General features: G+C 40.1%; 1 protein-coding gene across 2 annotated transcripts; it reads right to left on the reverse strand.

The window, feature by feature from the left end:
* Window positions 1-4: 4 nt before the first annotated feature.
* On the reverse strand, window positions 5-15,235 carry pex6 (peroxisomal biogenesis factor 6). Of its 2 annotated transcripts, none has more exons than XM_016991534.2 (17): window positions 14,338-15,235; window positions 12,650-12,813; window positions 11,817-11,900; window positions 11,295-11,397; window positions 10,568-10,704; window positions 10,211-10,322; window positions 9,452-9,660; window positions 8,519-8,711; window positions 7,576-7,652; window positions 6,504-6,636; window positions 5,441-5,646; window positions 5,301-5,362; window positions 4,583-4,691; window positions 3,070-3,186; window positions 1,855-1,932; window positions 1,063-1,202; window positions 5-526 (listed from the first exon to the last, which is right to left on the reverse strand). In XM_016991534.2, the coding sequence occupies exons 1-17, from the start codon at window positions 15,196-15,198 to the stop codon at window positions 393-395; spliced, it is 2,919 nt and encodes a 972-aa protein (XP_016847023.2). In that variant the 5' UTR covers window positions 15,199-15,235; the 3' UTR covers window positions 5-392. The 2 variants fall into 2 exon arrangements, with proteins under 2 accessions (XP_016847023.2, XP_003217579.2); XM_003217531.4 differs by having other exon boundaries at window positions 8,519-8,714.
* Between the last annotated feature and the right edge of the window lie 799 nt (window positions 15,236-16,034).

A 16,034-nucleotide genomic window follows, 5' to 3' on the forward strand; every position in this document is an offset into this window, starting at 1 on the left:
AGTATAAAGAGCATTTATCCTTCTCGGAAAGCAATCCAATCTTTATTTGGACACTTTTAGATACTTACAGCCACTTTCCCCCCATATTCCTAGGCTCGTGTTGTTATCCCATGGTGTTCCATTTGATGTTGACATCCTTATAGATCTGCAATGGGACTGAGCATGAATGAGGACTATTTTGCATCAAGTTCCAACTCAGTTTAGAAGTCATCAATCTCAATTCCATGACTAGACCTCATTCCTACCTCATCCGAAGCCAGTAGATTGTAACAAACTGTGCCCTTTTCATTTCTCCAACATGAATAGTGTTCCATACCAAAATGATTTCAGATTCCTTGGGGTTATACTGTTCTATCTGGGTGTGTTCTCTTTCCACCTTTGCTGGATGCTTATCAAGTAGCAAATTTCTGCTGGATCAATTTGTATCTAAGAAGTTCTGATTCAGAAACAGAAGGCTGCAACCTGGTTGTAGCTTGAACAAAGTCCTCCATGGTCAACATGAGCTCTGAGTTCTCTGTATCCAGTCCTGGAGAAAGAGAGAGAATTGTTTCTGAAGGAATTTACACCCAAATGTGCATACACTTGGATAGTTCCTAAGTGGATGAGGAAAAGTAAGATAAGCTACAGCACTCTCACTTCCAGGAAAAGAAGGACTGTTTGACAACCATTATGGCCATTCTTTTCCGAGATTAAAGTGTTTTCCCACAGTTTTGTTTACTTTCCATTTCATGTGGAGATTCACTGCCCTTCATTGGATTCTTTACTTTCTTGGACAAGACAAAGGGATATAACAGCAACTTAATCCCTAGTGGAAGTTGTACAGAATATTCAGAGATACAAAAGAGGAGAAATAATTGTAATCTTTTTGCTGATATGAAATCATGTCATAGCTAGGAAGGAGGAAAAATCTCAATCCACACAAAGAGAGCTAAAGAAAAAGTGTATCTGAACCATCCTCCCTAATTTCCAACATCTTGTCTTTTCCACAGTCTTCTATCCAGTTTTTCATTCTAATTTTCTAATATTTTGGCTGGCAACAAACACCTCAGTCTAGTTCCTTACCTTCCTCTATCCACTCCACTTTTCTCTTGATAGCAGACATCATGGCATCTGAGCACAATGCATACAAGTCCGCACCTGTTAGTTGTACGGGACATTTGTCAAGAACACCAAGTAGATTCACTGAAGGATCCATCTTAAATCTATCAGGAAAAGGCATATACAACAATTAATACCATAGAAAAGAAAGCACTAGAATATAATCAGAGTTGTAAGCAAAAAATAACCTTTAGGCTACTCTTTCATGGGATGATTAACATGCAATTCAGTATAAGATAAAGAAGACAATTACATTTTCTTCATGAAATAATAAAAGCCTTTTAGAACTTTTAAAGACTTTTCAAAGCACAAGAGACACATCTCAGCCCTAAATGAATGTGGCAAAGGGTGCTATTGAGCTAATACATCAAAACAGAATAGATCAAATTACACTGTAATTATGGCTAGGTAGAATTATTCAAATTGTAGTTAAACTGTTTGGATGTACTGTAACAGCAAACTGTGGTTTGATAAAACTGGAAGCAATATATGCTGAACAGGAAGAGGAGAAGAGAAGAGGGAATGCACAAGCACTGTGCTAGGTCATAATGTAAAACAGGATTTGGAAGGTTATATAAGTACATTTAACAAATTACAATGGGATGTAGAGCATTTACTCAAATTTCTCATTACTGGCAGAATGAAAAGCTCATTTGTAAGTAGCATTAATGGGATGAAATTTGCTATTAGAAAGTCACAGAGCCATCCTTTTGACATTGCTTTTATGCTATGGAAAGAATAAAGACAGGAACTCACTTTCTGGTGATGGCACTGAGTACTTGCAACTGTGAATCTCGGTCTTCATTTACACCTACATAGACCAACTTGTCAAATCTGTCATGGAAATAGGAATAAACTCTTTACATACAAAATGCTGACATTTAGCACACACATCAACATCCTTGCTATTCAAAAATTCTTATATCCACAATAAGACCTAGAGAGTTTTCTACCAATTACTCAGTTACTGTTTTGTTTTTTAAATAGCATATGGTCTTTAATTTACTAGAAGGAATCAATGGTAGTCTCTAGTAAACAACAACTATACTTTAAATAGCATCTCCCCTTTCATAACATCCCAGTTCTATATAACATTGGTGATATTAAAAAATTTACTAAACATCTGGGGAATCTGTTATATTGATATCAGCCATGCCAAGGCATAAGCATGTGTAATATGGGATTGGGATCTAATTAAAATGATTTAATTATACAACAGCACAATCTCCATATTTGTGGGACTAGTACCCACAGTTTTAGTTACCTGCATCAACAAAATATATCGCCTCTAGATGTTTTCTAGACCCTCCAGGTGATTATATGGTATGCAAACACCATAGAGTTGCACCGGACGAACTAGTGATGTCTACAGAAAGGTTCTCTTCAGGCGTTTCCTACGTCCTCCAGAATGACCCTTTGGTATGCTTTATGGTTGAAATCATGTGATCAATACGGTTCACTATTACCCACAACTTAGCATTTTCACACAACGTTCATACTGTACTTCCATTTCTTTTCCAAAGAAGTCCACGCACACATACATGGCTTTTCTCAGTATGTGTCATTATTATCACAGATAACTTCCAAAGCAGCTCAGTGCTTAATCATTTTAAGAAAAATGTACTCAGCAATACAGAAGTATTGCCAAACCTCAGAGAATGAATCAGCTAAACCTCTCACATGAAAGCATCTCAAGAACTCAACTTTCAGCCAAGATTTTGCTTTGCTAAAAGGCTTAGAGTCTCCTTTTATTTTACACAGAGAAAACAGAGGAGAATGGGGATCCTATATTATGACACTTTCATATCAGAAACACAGGACACTCATTGTAACTTCAGACAGACTAGAAAACATAGAATTATTACGTTTATTTATACCCGACTTTCTCTCTCCATAAAGGAGACTCTATATTAATCTCTGTAGAAGACAAGGGCTATGGTAGAAGCAGACCCAAAATGGGGAGAATCATACCTGCCTGGTCGGAGCAATGCTGAATCTAGAAGATCAGGCCTGTTTGTGGCTCCAATGACAAACACATCTTGTGAAGAATCAAGTCCATCAAGCTCTGCTAGCAGTTGAGATACAACTCTGTCAGGGAAACAGCACTGCCATAAATCTCGGTGCAATTTGCTGACATGTTAATGTAAAGTGAATATGCATAAGCTGGTTTAACTCACATAAGCAGTGTTCAGATCTGAGCTCAAAAAGTATCAACTTACTAGCTCTTGTGCATCAGCAACAGAAACAGTGCCTTGTAGACATGCTTTGAAACTAACAGCTCATACAGTCAAAGTAGGGCAGATACAAGTAGCAAAAAAGCACAGTGAAGTAAAGTAACCAAACTTCACAGAACAAATATTTTATCAAATACAAACTTGCTTTCTCCCATGGGGAATCACACAGAAAAGAAAATCTTCCATCTTTCAAAAGCAATACCATACTGTATATAGTTCGTTTTACACAATTTACACCATTCATAAGAGACACACAGCTATTCCAAGAATCCTAAATCCTATCTTCTATGCATGGCAGATGCCTCATTTAGCTATGTCTATTTTGCCCCTAAATCAGTAAAAACCATATTCTGTTACTCACAGGTAGAACATAGCATTCTGTTGGTGCTAAAATTCTACTCAGAAACTTTGGAGTAACAGACATGTTTATAAATACTTTTGCAAGACAGTTGAAAAACTGGTTTTGTAATAGCTAAACTTCAAGATCCTAATATTGTGTACTTGAGGCACTAAAAACAAGAATGCTTCATTTGGTTTAAAATATAAAGTACTATTAACTGAGATCTTGAAAACAGTCTACTTTTGTAGAATTTCAATTTCCAATTAGTGACATAGGACACCTCAGAAAGTAGGGAAAATATAAATAAAAACCCTACTGTTTTTCTAACTTAAGAAAACACATCACTGGAAATCTCTTGGCCCTCCACTATGACTCTGTTATTAATTCTGGATTTCTGCAAAGAACATGTTAATCAAATATGTGAATAATCAAACTGACCAATGTGAAATCTGCAAATGTGGAGGGCTCACTGTACAGTAATTATTACTTCGTTACTTTAGAACCCATACCTAATTGTTTTATTATTGTGGGCAGCTTCCTTGGGGGCTGTAAGAGCAGTTAAATCAAGGAATACAACTTTTAAATGAAATTCTGACTCCTCAAACGTAACTCTTTCAAAGAAAACAAGACCTACCAGAAGCTATTTTGAAGGACTGAAAATCATGGGAGAGGCAGGCACAGTATTTACAATAGACAGTGAGGGCTCTACTTTTAATGGAATGCTTGCCTATCATACTATGCCAAACATGAAAAAGGAAAGTCTGGAAGCCTGCCAAGGCAGGGAGTGAGTGGTGGAGAGGACATTTATAAAAGCAAAGGTAAGTGAAATGCAGTATTAGTACTTAGAAATCCACTGGAGGAGACTTATACGCCAACAATTTCCCATCAGCAGATAACAAAAATAACTCACCTATCCATTACACCCCCTGAATCTCCACTCCGCCCACGATTGGGTGCCAAGGAATCCAGCTCATCAAAAAAGATAATGCAGGGAGCAGCTGCTCTTGCTCTGGCAAACACTAAGATTAAAAACAGTGTGCATCTTACAAACACGCTAAACCCAAAAAGCATACATAATATATAGGAAAAAACAATTCTGCATTCTTCTGTCCAAGAAAATATACATCCTTAAATTCCTGTTGTCAACATCTGTACATCACAGTGAATTATATGAGTATATGTTTATATGAGAAAAATATGGATAATGGAGTTTTTTTAAAAGAACAATCTGAAAAAACATCTGCACAGAGAAAAGCAGTACAGTACTGCAACAGCCAGTTGACTGGCCATTCTGCTAGCTGAACTTCTGGTTTGTTATGTTACTGCTCATCTTTTCCATCTGCCTTGAACCTGAGTTATAAGTTCCGTGGAACTGGCCTCTTATTAAACACTGCAGAACTTATAGAGAAGGTCAGCCATGATAATTTTACATATATGTGTAGTTTCTCACATATATTTGGCTTCTCAGATAATTTTGTTGACATTACCCTCACACTTTGGACATGTATGTGAACACATGCTAGTTTGTCTATTTGTGGGCACAAGGATAACACAAGACATGTTGCCTCAAGTTGAGTGATCTGCAAGAAAACAGCTTTCTAAACCAAAAACTAGGGCTCCAAACTAACCTTCACGCACATTCTCTTCACTCTGCCCAACATACATGTTAATGAGCTCGGGTCCCTTCACACTGAAAAGAAGAATGCACAAAGTTAGCCCAAAATATCACCCCTGGGGTCCCTTCCCCTCCTTATAGTGTAATGCCCACCTGAGGAAGGTCATAGTGCATTCTGTTGCTACAGCTTTAGCCAACAGAGTCTTTCCTGTTCCAGGAGGGCCATAGAGTAGGAGGCCAGAGCGGCGCAGGCCTAAAGACAGTAGCTCTGGATGTTCCAGGGGAAGCTGAATGGTGTCTAGGATCTCCTTCTTCACATCTTGGAGCCCACCAATATCTTGCCAGAAGACAGATGGTATCTGCAGCAACAACAAAACAAAAAAACAACCTTATGATCTTCAAATTCCATATTCTCATTCAGTAACCCAAAACATGCAATGAAAACTTCTATGGTATTCTTACATACAGGGAGAGGCAAATCTATAAACATTTAGAAATGCTGCACTTTGGTTTGGTGCCAGTCTTGTGCCGCCATTCTCTCCCTCTCCATGATGCCACTGGTTTTCATACAGAATCATTTATGAGATCTTTTATTAGCAGTTATGTTTTTAACCACTTTAAATGTAGTACTGTTTTTAGAAGGATTGTAACTTAATCACATTTTAAATTACTGGAAATTAACTTTGATCCTGGGAGAAAGGCAGTGAATAAATTCGATAAATAAAATATTCTATCCTTCAATATATAAAGATTTGGAAGAAGATACAATGCTACTTTTTCAGATGTGACATTATTTGTATAGCATCCCCATCAAATGCCCCCTATCTGGTTCTGCAGTTGCTAATGAAAGCACACAAGGGTATTTGCTCTTTTTAATTGTCATTGAATTATTTTAGTCTACATTTTGATGAGTAGTACCAACCTATTTTGCCATTTTATTCTTATTTGCTGTAAAATGCATAACTGGGTATTGTTATTTTAATATGCTATATATAGCTCTGAACAGCTAATGCTCATTGGAAATGTGACTCTGAATTTTTACAAATAAATTAGCAAAATAGCTGAAAAGCACATTTTCCTTATGCTGACTTCTACTTTATTTACTTCAATTTCATCATTTGCTACAAATAATAATGATGATGATTATTTATTTATTTATACCCCACACTCTCTCCCCAAAAACTGTACCGAAATCTTTTATTTCTTCACTTCTTACCTTTGGGGCTCCTATTGCCTGTGATTGAGCCTCATGCAGTTTATCCAGTGCAGTAACAAAATCTTCTGCCAAAAGAGGAAAGCCAGCAGCACAAAAATCATGCTCTTCTTCATCCATTGCTGCTCCCAGGAAGCTGGTAAAGAAGAAATAAAATGTTGTTTTCTGTGCTCTTTATAATTACGAAAATATGATTAGTTCTAACTTGAAATCTGATCTGGAAATTCTGTGCTCCAAGAGTGTGCCTTTTAAGGGGCAGGGAGTGTACTAGAATCTGCATCTTGCTGGGATGTTCCTGATCTGCATTATCATCATCATCATCATCATCATCATCTAATTACTTATTAATCGCCCTCCATCCAAGATGCTCTAGGCGATTTACAAGATAAAATTGTAAAGGATAAAAATACACACATATAAATATTGATAAAATTAACATAGATCAAAAGCTCTAGTAAAGAGCCAGTGCACAGAATGGGAGATAACATGACTAAAGTTTTCAAAATGAAAGCAACATGGATTTGTTTGACCAAATATGGCTGGTTCTTAAATTTTCACAGTCCTTATATGATCTCTGTATTGGTAGAGTAAGAAGTCACTCTAAAATAAGAACACTGCACTAACATTGTAACTGATCAAGAAACTTTGGAAACAAGACAGCATGCAAACAGAACAAAAGGGGGAGGGCTTTTTGCATTTCGCCCTGAGTCCCCTCGGGTGAGAAGGGCGGGGTATAAATAATTGAAATAAAAATAAATAAATAAATTTCCTGAAAGCAATATTTTTACCTTCAAAGTTTTTAAAGGTGAAAATTCAGAGCACCCGAAGGAATCTATTAACTGCTATTTCGGTCCCACCCTTTGTCCCCAATACAGCATGCAACATGCCCCCCAGAAGACTCTTCAAAATTGAATCTAAGAGTGATTCCCCCAATCATGTTCCAAAAACGTGCTATTTTGAAACTACAGAACTGATATGTATCACCCCCATCTTAGCTACACTCAGCTGAAATGACCTCTTTCAGGTGTCCAAACTAAATACTTTTTCACTTACAATATCAATGCTCAAGAACTACCTTGAACTCTGGATCCTGGTGTAGGCTGCATGACTGCTAAGGGAGAGTAAAGCACAAAAATCCCCAAGAACAAAGCCCTGGTGAAAGATGGAATAAAATATTAGTGCCACAATTTCCACAGCAGACTGAGAAATACATATATTGAAAGAAGATCACCTAGGAAATGGTGGCTTTATTTTCCATTCAGGAAAAGAGGTAAGAGCTTTCAAAACTCCTAGAATAGGTAATCAAGAAGCCTCCGATTGTATTAAATTGTCTATAGCACAAAAGTAAATCTAGGCAAACTCTAACAGGAAAAGAACTCCAAAAGCAAAGTGAATCCTATTACTTATTTTTTGAGGGATTCTGGTATAAGCAGTTCCAGAATTACAAACATCTGACTTACAAATGACTCATAGTTACAGATAGGGGTGAGAAAACAGGAAGTGAGAGAAATCTATCCCGAGGAAGGGAAATTCACTCCTGGAAGACTTATTGTCATGGGGAAAAGGGATCTCCACTGATGCTTTCTCGCCAATCCTTGTTTCCACAACAGGCCAAATTTTTCAAAATTCAATTATCACAGGGTCAGAAAGTCTGGTGAAATCTTCTGAACCGGAGCACAGACAACAAAACAGCTGGAGTTACACTTAAAATGTACTTGTTCTGACTGACAAACAAATTCAACTTAAGAATAACCTACAGAACCTGTCTTGTTTGCAACTTGGGGACTGCCGATATAGTGCATGGGTAGTTTTTCTTTTCAATAAGAAGGTTCTTGGTGCTGAAACTATCAGCAAAAGAAGGGACGGTTCCTTATCTACTTCTGTCTTCCTGCAGAACCAGTTTTTATATCTTTTACAACTCATCTTTGCAATTCAAGATTCAGCATTACTCCTCTTATAAACAACTAGTCTATCCTACTGATGGATTTATCTAGGTCACTGTATGGGACACCACTTACTGCAGTTTGCCGGGCTAGCTTGGTCAGGCTCACTTCTTTGCCCAGTGGGAAGTTTTCTGTCAGCATGCTTAACATGGCTTTCCTTTCCTCTTCAGATGGCACTTCAATTTTCACCTCATGGAGGAATGCTGTCTGCAAGTCTGTAGGGATATCTCCAAGTTTGGTTGTTGTGCCAATCACCAAGACAGGATAACTGCTGAGAAACACACAGGTGCATAAACAAACACTTCTCAACCACCATTCAAGAAAAACTCCTAGACCACTTACTACTTAACAGTTATCTCCATAGTCAACAGAACTTCTATATTTTTAAATATCCACTGTTCTGTTTTTATTGTTATATGATTTTAGAACTCTGAAGTATAAATAATAAGTACAGACAGTCCCCGAGTGACAATCCCAACTTACATACGACTCCTGGTTATGAATAGGGAAGAGACAACAGGGAGAGGAAATCTACCCCTAGGAAGGGAAATGCACTCATGTAATAATTATCATGGGAAAAAGGTATCTCCGCTAAAGCTTTATCACCAATCCTTGCTTTCATGACAACCCAAAATATATATTTGGCTGGAGTTATACTTAAAAATGTACCTGTTCTGCTATATATATAAATTCAGCTTAAGAACAAAGCTATAAAACTATTTTGTTTGTAACCCTAGGGGAGTGGCGGCATATAAGTTTAAATAAATAAATAAATAAATAAACCTGGGGAATGCCTGTACATTAAAATTGTCTTCAAGACTGCACCTCTATAGCTTTCTCTCAGTGAGCAGTTAAAGGAGGTGGGAAAGAAAGAAGCAGGCTGACAAACATATTGTTTCATTAAACAGTAAAAGCAAGTCTATTTACAAAATTATATCATGTTCTGAAAATGAACTTGTCATAGTGATATCCATATTGCAGACAAGAGTACCAAAGGTGGGTTCATACCCAGTTTTCATTTCCCTGTCCAGGAGAAGGTGCCGTAATGCAAGGATAACTCTGGAGTCCTCTCCAAGTCCATCACGATCTCTTCCCAATAGCTCTACATCTTTCATCAGCAGAACACAAGGATTATACAGCTCAGCCTCCAAGAAGGCTGCATGCAATTTTGCTTCTGTAGATGCACTAGTGTCACCACATAAGCCAACACAATCCACCTACATGTATAGAGAGAACAGAAATGAAATGGACAGTAAGAAAGACTGAATAAAATGAAACAGCGAACCAAATTCAATAACAGTAAGAGCAGATGGGCAACGAAATTACTCAGTAGTACAGAACTGCTCATATCTCAGAAAGTATAGGCAATTGGACAAGATGATCAATTACAAAAAAGGGGAAATTTTAAAAATCTTTTCTTTTGTATTAATCTCCACTACCACCCATATAAGATTCTCACACTCAATGTAGGCAGAAGACAAATGCAGAAAACAAATCCTCAGCTTAGAGGGAAGGCAGTGAAGAAGAAGAAGAAGAAGAAGAAGAAGAAGAAGAAGAAGAAGAGGTGGTGGTGGTGGTGGTGGATTGCTCCTTGTAGCATCCCGAGAAAAGAGATGTTTAATGCTACAGGTTTTTTGTGGAGTCTGTTCCTCTCATGAAGTTCCAAAAAGTACAATTCTATTTCTAAGCAAGAGTGAACTATCTCAAGTCCTTCACTCACACATGCATATTAAACGTTTAAAGACAAAGTTAAAAGGCTCAAACCACCTTGAATAAATGGATATTGAGTCGGCTACAGGCAGCCCTGACAGCTGTCAGTTTCCCTACACCGCTGGGTCCTGAAAGAAGGATACTTCCAGATCTATTTAGCAGAGTTCCCCTGAAACAGAAATTGGCAACTTTATTACTTCATTTTCCAATAAAAAGCAGAAAAAAAGAGTTACACGAATGAACAGCCCTGAAAAAATCACCACCCCACAATAGACAAAGAGAAACTCAGAAACCCTCAATTCTCAAAATTCTACCAATAAAAGGCACAATAATACAGCACACCATTCTTAATTCCCATAACTATATGTAATAGTGTTTTAGATGACAAAACTCAAGTAAAGTGAGCTAACTAACCTGTTGTGTAAGTAAGGGCCGAGAATGTCACAGAGTTGCTTCACTGCAGTACAGAGCCCGGCAGGTGACAAGCTGCTCCAATAACCTTGGGGATATTGAGATGGGAAAGAAGGAACAGCACTATTTGTTGAACCAATCTAAAAGACAAGGAATAGCACGTCAACAGAAAGAAGGTCTTCTGAAGTCACTCAGGCAACACCCTTTGCAATAGATAGCTACCTAGTGGCATATAAATTTATATGGATGATTTAATTAATGTTATTGTTTTAATTTTAATTGTTTTTATATACTTTGTTTTATACTTGGTTGTAAGCCACCCTGAGTCCCCCCTCGGGGGTGAGAAGGGCAGGATATAAATGTTTGTAATTAATAATAAATGAATAAATAAATGTTCCCTGGCAGACCTATCAAATTTTCACAAAAGAAAAATAGTAATAACAAAAATTAAAGTTGAGAAAGAAAACAATGCCCCACTTTTTAGTATTCTTGCTTACATTCATTTGGGATTATCTGGGCATCTTTTACAATTACAATCATTGTATGGTGGCTAGAATGTTGGACTACAACTCTGGAAATCAGGGTTTTCTGGTGGGAGATGCGTAAAACTTGTGAAAAGCTCTTAAATTTAGACCAAATACCATAAGACCCAGACATTACTAGTACACAGTAGAATCACAATAACGAAGATATAATATCATATTGACTTCAGACACTCTTGGTGGCTTACCAGAAATAAAGAAGTATGTTGAGTATCAACCAAGTATCCCACAGTTTGCAGCTTTTCCTCTATTGGTAATATCCTTTTCACCTTAAAGTAGAGATCTGTCCATCTAAAGAAAAAACAAAGTATGAATTTCTAATACCAAAAAACCTGGGATTGAGGAGTAACCAGCAGTATACTATAGGAATATTTAAACAGCTAAAATTGTAACTTTGGGGGAACACCACAGTCTAGATCTAGAAAGTTTCACAGTTTTTTTCAAATGCTATTGTCCTTCATTTTTGAGAGTGAAGTACAGTTATTCTTATGCCAAAATATTTCAGCAAAAAAGCTTCAGTTAGCAAATACAATAGCGGCAGAATTAAATAAAAATCAGTAAGTTTCTGATTTCTAAGAACTGCTCTCCTCACACAGTTTCTTCCAAAAACAAACAAACAAACAAACATGCTATTTCACTTAACAGTACAGCAAGCAGTTTGACAGCTGCACATTGATACTCATTCGAGCTTTTACCGGTGGACAACATACCTAAAAAAGGTTTCTGAATTTTCCTCTAAGAACTCAGGATGTCCTACTGTTGGAACACACAAAATATCTTCCTCCTGGACAACCCTGTAACAAAACAATCATGATGACGAAGAAGGATAATCACATCATTTAATCAAAAAAAAAAAAGAAAAAAAGAAAAATAGCTATTAGACACTGCAGTAGTTTGGTAATGAGCAAGCTAAGCTATCAGGAATATTTCAAGTACAGTATTTTCTTTCCTTTGACATTCATGACAAAATGCAATGTAATAAGACCTTTGAGGCTTCTGTGTTAAACAAAGAACACTAAAGAAACTGTACTCCTCAAAACCAAATTATCTGGTGTAAAATAGTGCCATCAGGTAGAGAACATCTTCTCTATAACTAAGTGAAATATTTACTTTTAAATCACATGTTTAGATGAGGTTGCAACATAAAAACACAAAAAGTAAAAGTGAAGGGGGGATAGAACTATTAACGAGGGGACAGTTTAATTATTAACATCCCGTCTTTCCCTTGAGATGGGACCCAAGAAGGCTGGGGTGCTTTGTGTCCTATCCGAAGTCATTCGTTTATATAACATTTATAAAAGGAATATGATACATAGAGCAGTCTTAACAGCACACTGCTGACATTGCGTGGTAGATCATTTTAAGCATCTTCAGAATCAATTTTAACTTATTTACAAAAAGTCTAGGCAAATTTTCCAGTGTGGCACAAGGACGTGGCCAGCTTATAGTGTGACTATACAGTAATTAAGTACAGACCAAGATTATTCCTGATCTCTTAAAGTCAGGTGAGATGTTAAGTTGTCAACTCAACTTAAAGGCTAACCTGGGCGTTTGAAAGTGTTGGTAGAGGATTTGATCATAGACTCCTCTGGTGCTGTAGGCTGGAGAGGACACAATCTCTATGTGTAGCTCCTTGGCAAAGGGTGGCACAGATAGCAAGGATCGACTTCCTTTTATCTCTTGTGCACCAGCAGCTTCACCATATCTCTATGGAGGACAAACAGCCCTATTCTGATTTAATTCTACTAAAATAAAGAACAGATAGCAGACCACAGCAACAGTTTTTAAAGTTATTTACATTTGATTTTATCATTAACTTCACAATGGTTTTAACAGTGTGAACTTTTTCTGTATTAATTTCCTCTTGTAGCACATAACAATAATTGCTCATGCTAACCAAACATAATAACTTAAAAATTACAGAGTACCTCACTAGATTTCGTCTCCTTCTATAGCTCTCACCCACATCCAACAAATGGATGTTCAACAGGGGAAACCGCTGCCTTCAAGTGTGACAGAATCTCTTATTTTGTAGATTTTTAAACAGAGGCTGGATGACTATCTGTCAGGAGTGCTTTGATAGTGTACCAACACTGGCAGGGTTTGGGGGTGACTGCCCTGGGAATCTGGGAGTTCTAACTCATCCTTTTCGAGACAGCACTGAACCTAGCCAACGACAGATCTGGACCAAACCTAAGGTCGAGAAAGTAAAGGTAAAGGTTTCCCCTGACATTAAATCCAGGCGTGTCCGACTTTGGGGGTTGGTGCTCATCTCCATTTCTAAGTCGAAGAGCTGACGTTGTCCGTAGACACTTCCTAGGTCATGTAACCAGCATGACTGCATGGAGCGCCGTTATCTTCCCATAGAAGCGGGACCTATTGATCTACTCACATTTGCATGTTTTCAAACTACTACCCTGTTTCCCCGAAAATAAGACATCCCCTGAAAATAAGACCTAGTCGAGGTTTTGCTGAATTGCTAAACATAAGGCCTCCCCTGAAAGTAAGACCTAGCAAAATTTTGTTTGGAAGCATGCCCACCAAACAGAACCCCACAGCATGCAGGATCGGTAAATGTACGTACCATAGATTGCTGTACATGGAAATAATGGTAATAACAAGAAATTCTTGATAGGATTCAGTTTGTCTGGTTATGCTGGTTTGTGATGACAACTACTGTACAGTATATAACATGTAAATGTTCATTTTTTTGTTCAACAATAAATGTGAATTCTTCTTCATGGAAAAATAAGACATCTCCTGAAAATAAGACCTAGCGCATCTTTGGGAGCAAAAATCAATATAAAACACTGTCTTATTTTCAGGGAAGCACGGTAGGTTTGCAGAAGTTGGAACTAACAGCAGGAGCTCACTCCGCTCCCTGGATTCGAACCGCCAATCTTTCGGTCAGCAAGTTCAGCAGCTCAGTGGTTTAATCCACTGCGCCACCAAGGGCTCCAAGGTCGAGAAAGGCAGGGTAAAAATATATAAATACTACCTAGCATCCCAAAACAAACAATTCCTTCTTCTAATAACCTGAGCACCGCCGGGTTCCCCATGCGAGTAATAATATAAAACCCAGATTATGTGCTTTCCCTGCATGGCAGTGGATTGGGACTAGATGGCCCAGGTGATCTCTTCCAACTCTATTATTCTATGATTCTGTGATTAGCTCTGGACTGGATGATATGGCAGTGTGGGCCATGGGCAGTCCTGCCTCCTTTCCCCTACCTGTATCTTCAGGAGGCTGCCTTCCAAAGGGTCGCAGGAGAGGTTGAAGGCCAGGGCGGCGGGCAGGAGGGCCCTCTCGCTGAGGCAGGCGTCTTCTTGGTCGCCGGGGCTCCGCAGAGGGAAGGCCCAGGGCGGGCTGAGGGCGCGCACGACGGCCAGGCGCGGGGGGCCCTTCCCGGCAGAGGCGGAGACCCACTCGCCCTGGAAGAGGCCCAGGCTGCGGAGGCCACGCCGGGTGAGCCAGAGGGCGTCCCCTCCCCACGAGGCCGGGCGGGCGCGCTCCCCTCTGGCCAGCCGCTCCCCCCCGCCGTGGGCCCAGCTGGAGACCAAGGGAGGCGAGGGAGGCGCCCTCGGGCTTCGGCTCTCCCCTCCACCGCGCAGCTCAGTCACCGCCACGCGAGTCCCGGCGCCCACAAGGCCTTGGAGCGCAGGCCGGGCCTCTAAGACTTGCAGCTCCGAGCCGGGCAAGGCCTCTCCGCGGCGGACCAAGAGGCTGGAGCTTAAGCGCGGGGCCTTCCCTGCGGCGGCGGCGCCTCCTCCGAGCAGAACCCATCCCAGCAAGGGAGGCCTCCGCACGGGCCAGAGCCTCACCCGCCTCCCGGGCGCTAGGCCCAAGTGCCGCAAGAAGGGCCGCCTCAGCCACAGCTCCGCGGCCGCCGCCTCCTCCTCCGCCTCCAGCAGCGCGGCGCACAGCAGCACCGGCTGGGCCTCCTCCGCCTCGGAAGGCCGCACGGCCAAGAGTAGAGTCCCCGCCGACGCTGCTGCGGCCCACTCCGCCCCGGCTGCCACCAAGAGCCCCGCGGCCGGAGGGAGCTCCGGAGGGCAAGCGTCGCGGAGGCACTGCAGCACCGCCTCCGCCATTTTGAGGCCCCGGGCAGGCCAGAGGCCTCGGTCCCAGCTGCTGCCATGGCAACGCCGCGTAGTACCATGGGATTTGGAGTTTAGAGAGAGGCGTTTGAAACCTTCGGCCAGTGAGCGCTTGAGCGTCACTAAACTACGAAACCCACAATTCTATTGGCGGCCAAAGTGCAGTGTAGAAATACCAATAGTGGGATGGGACTTGAGAGCACTTCCGGTTTCGTTTTCCTCTCCGAAGGAAGTAAACAGACTTACCAGAAGAAAACAAGAAAGAGAGCCTTTCTTGCCACTTTAAGAAGAGAATTGTACATGCTTTTAAACATAGGTGACCTTTCCAAAATGGCATTTCACCCACTTTGAATATTGAAATGACGTAGTGCATTCTACGTACCATCTCATTTTGGTGCATATAGACTAAACCTTATTCAACATGTTACTGGTGTTTAACAGCATGCCAGTCTGTCTCCATGCAGGTGCAATTGCCAAAAGCCACAGTAAAGTCGTGGCATAGTAACTGTCTCTAGTGTTATTAACTGGGCCAGTTACAGTAGAGTCTCGCTTATCCAAAGTTCTGTATTATCCAACGCAGTCGGCCTTTTAGTAGTCAAATGTTTTTGTAGTCATTGTTTTCAATACATTGCGATGTTTTGTTGCTAAATTCATAAATACAGTAATTACTACATAACGTTACCATGTATTGAACTGTTCCGTCCCCCAGGACGATGGTTTGCCTTACCTATTGGTCGTTTATTTGTTTTCCCTCCTTTGCATTTTGTTTCAGCCTCTGGCTGCAAAAGCCCAGGAAAAGTGGCTTGGAGTCTGCAAGAGCTGGCTGCAGT

This window comes from Anolis carolinensis, chromosome 1, assembly GCF_035594765.1.
Source record: "Anolis carolinensis isolate JA03-04 chromosome 1, rAnoCar3.1.pri, whole genome shotgun sequence".
Classification (NCBI taxonomy): Eukaryota; Metazoa; Chordata; class Lepidosauria; order Squamata; family Dactyloidae; genus Anolis; species Anolis carolinensis.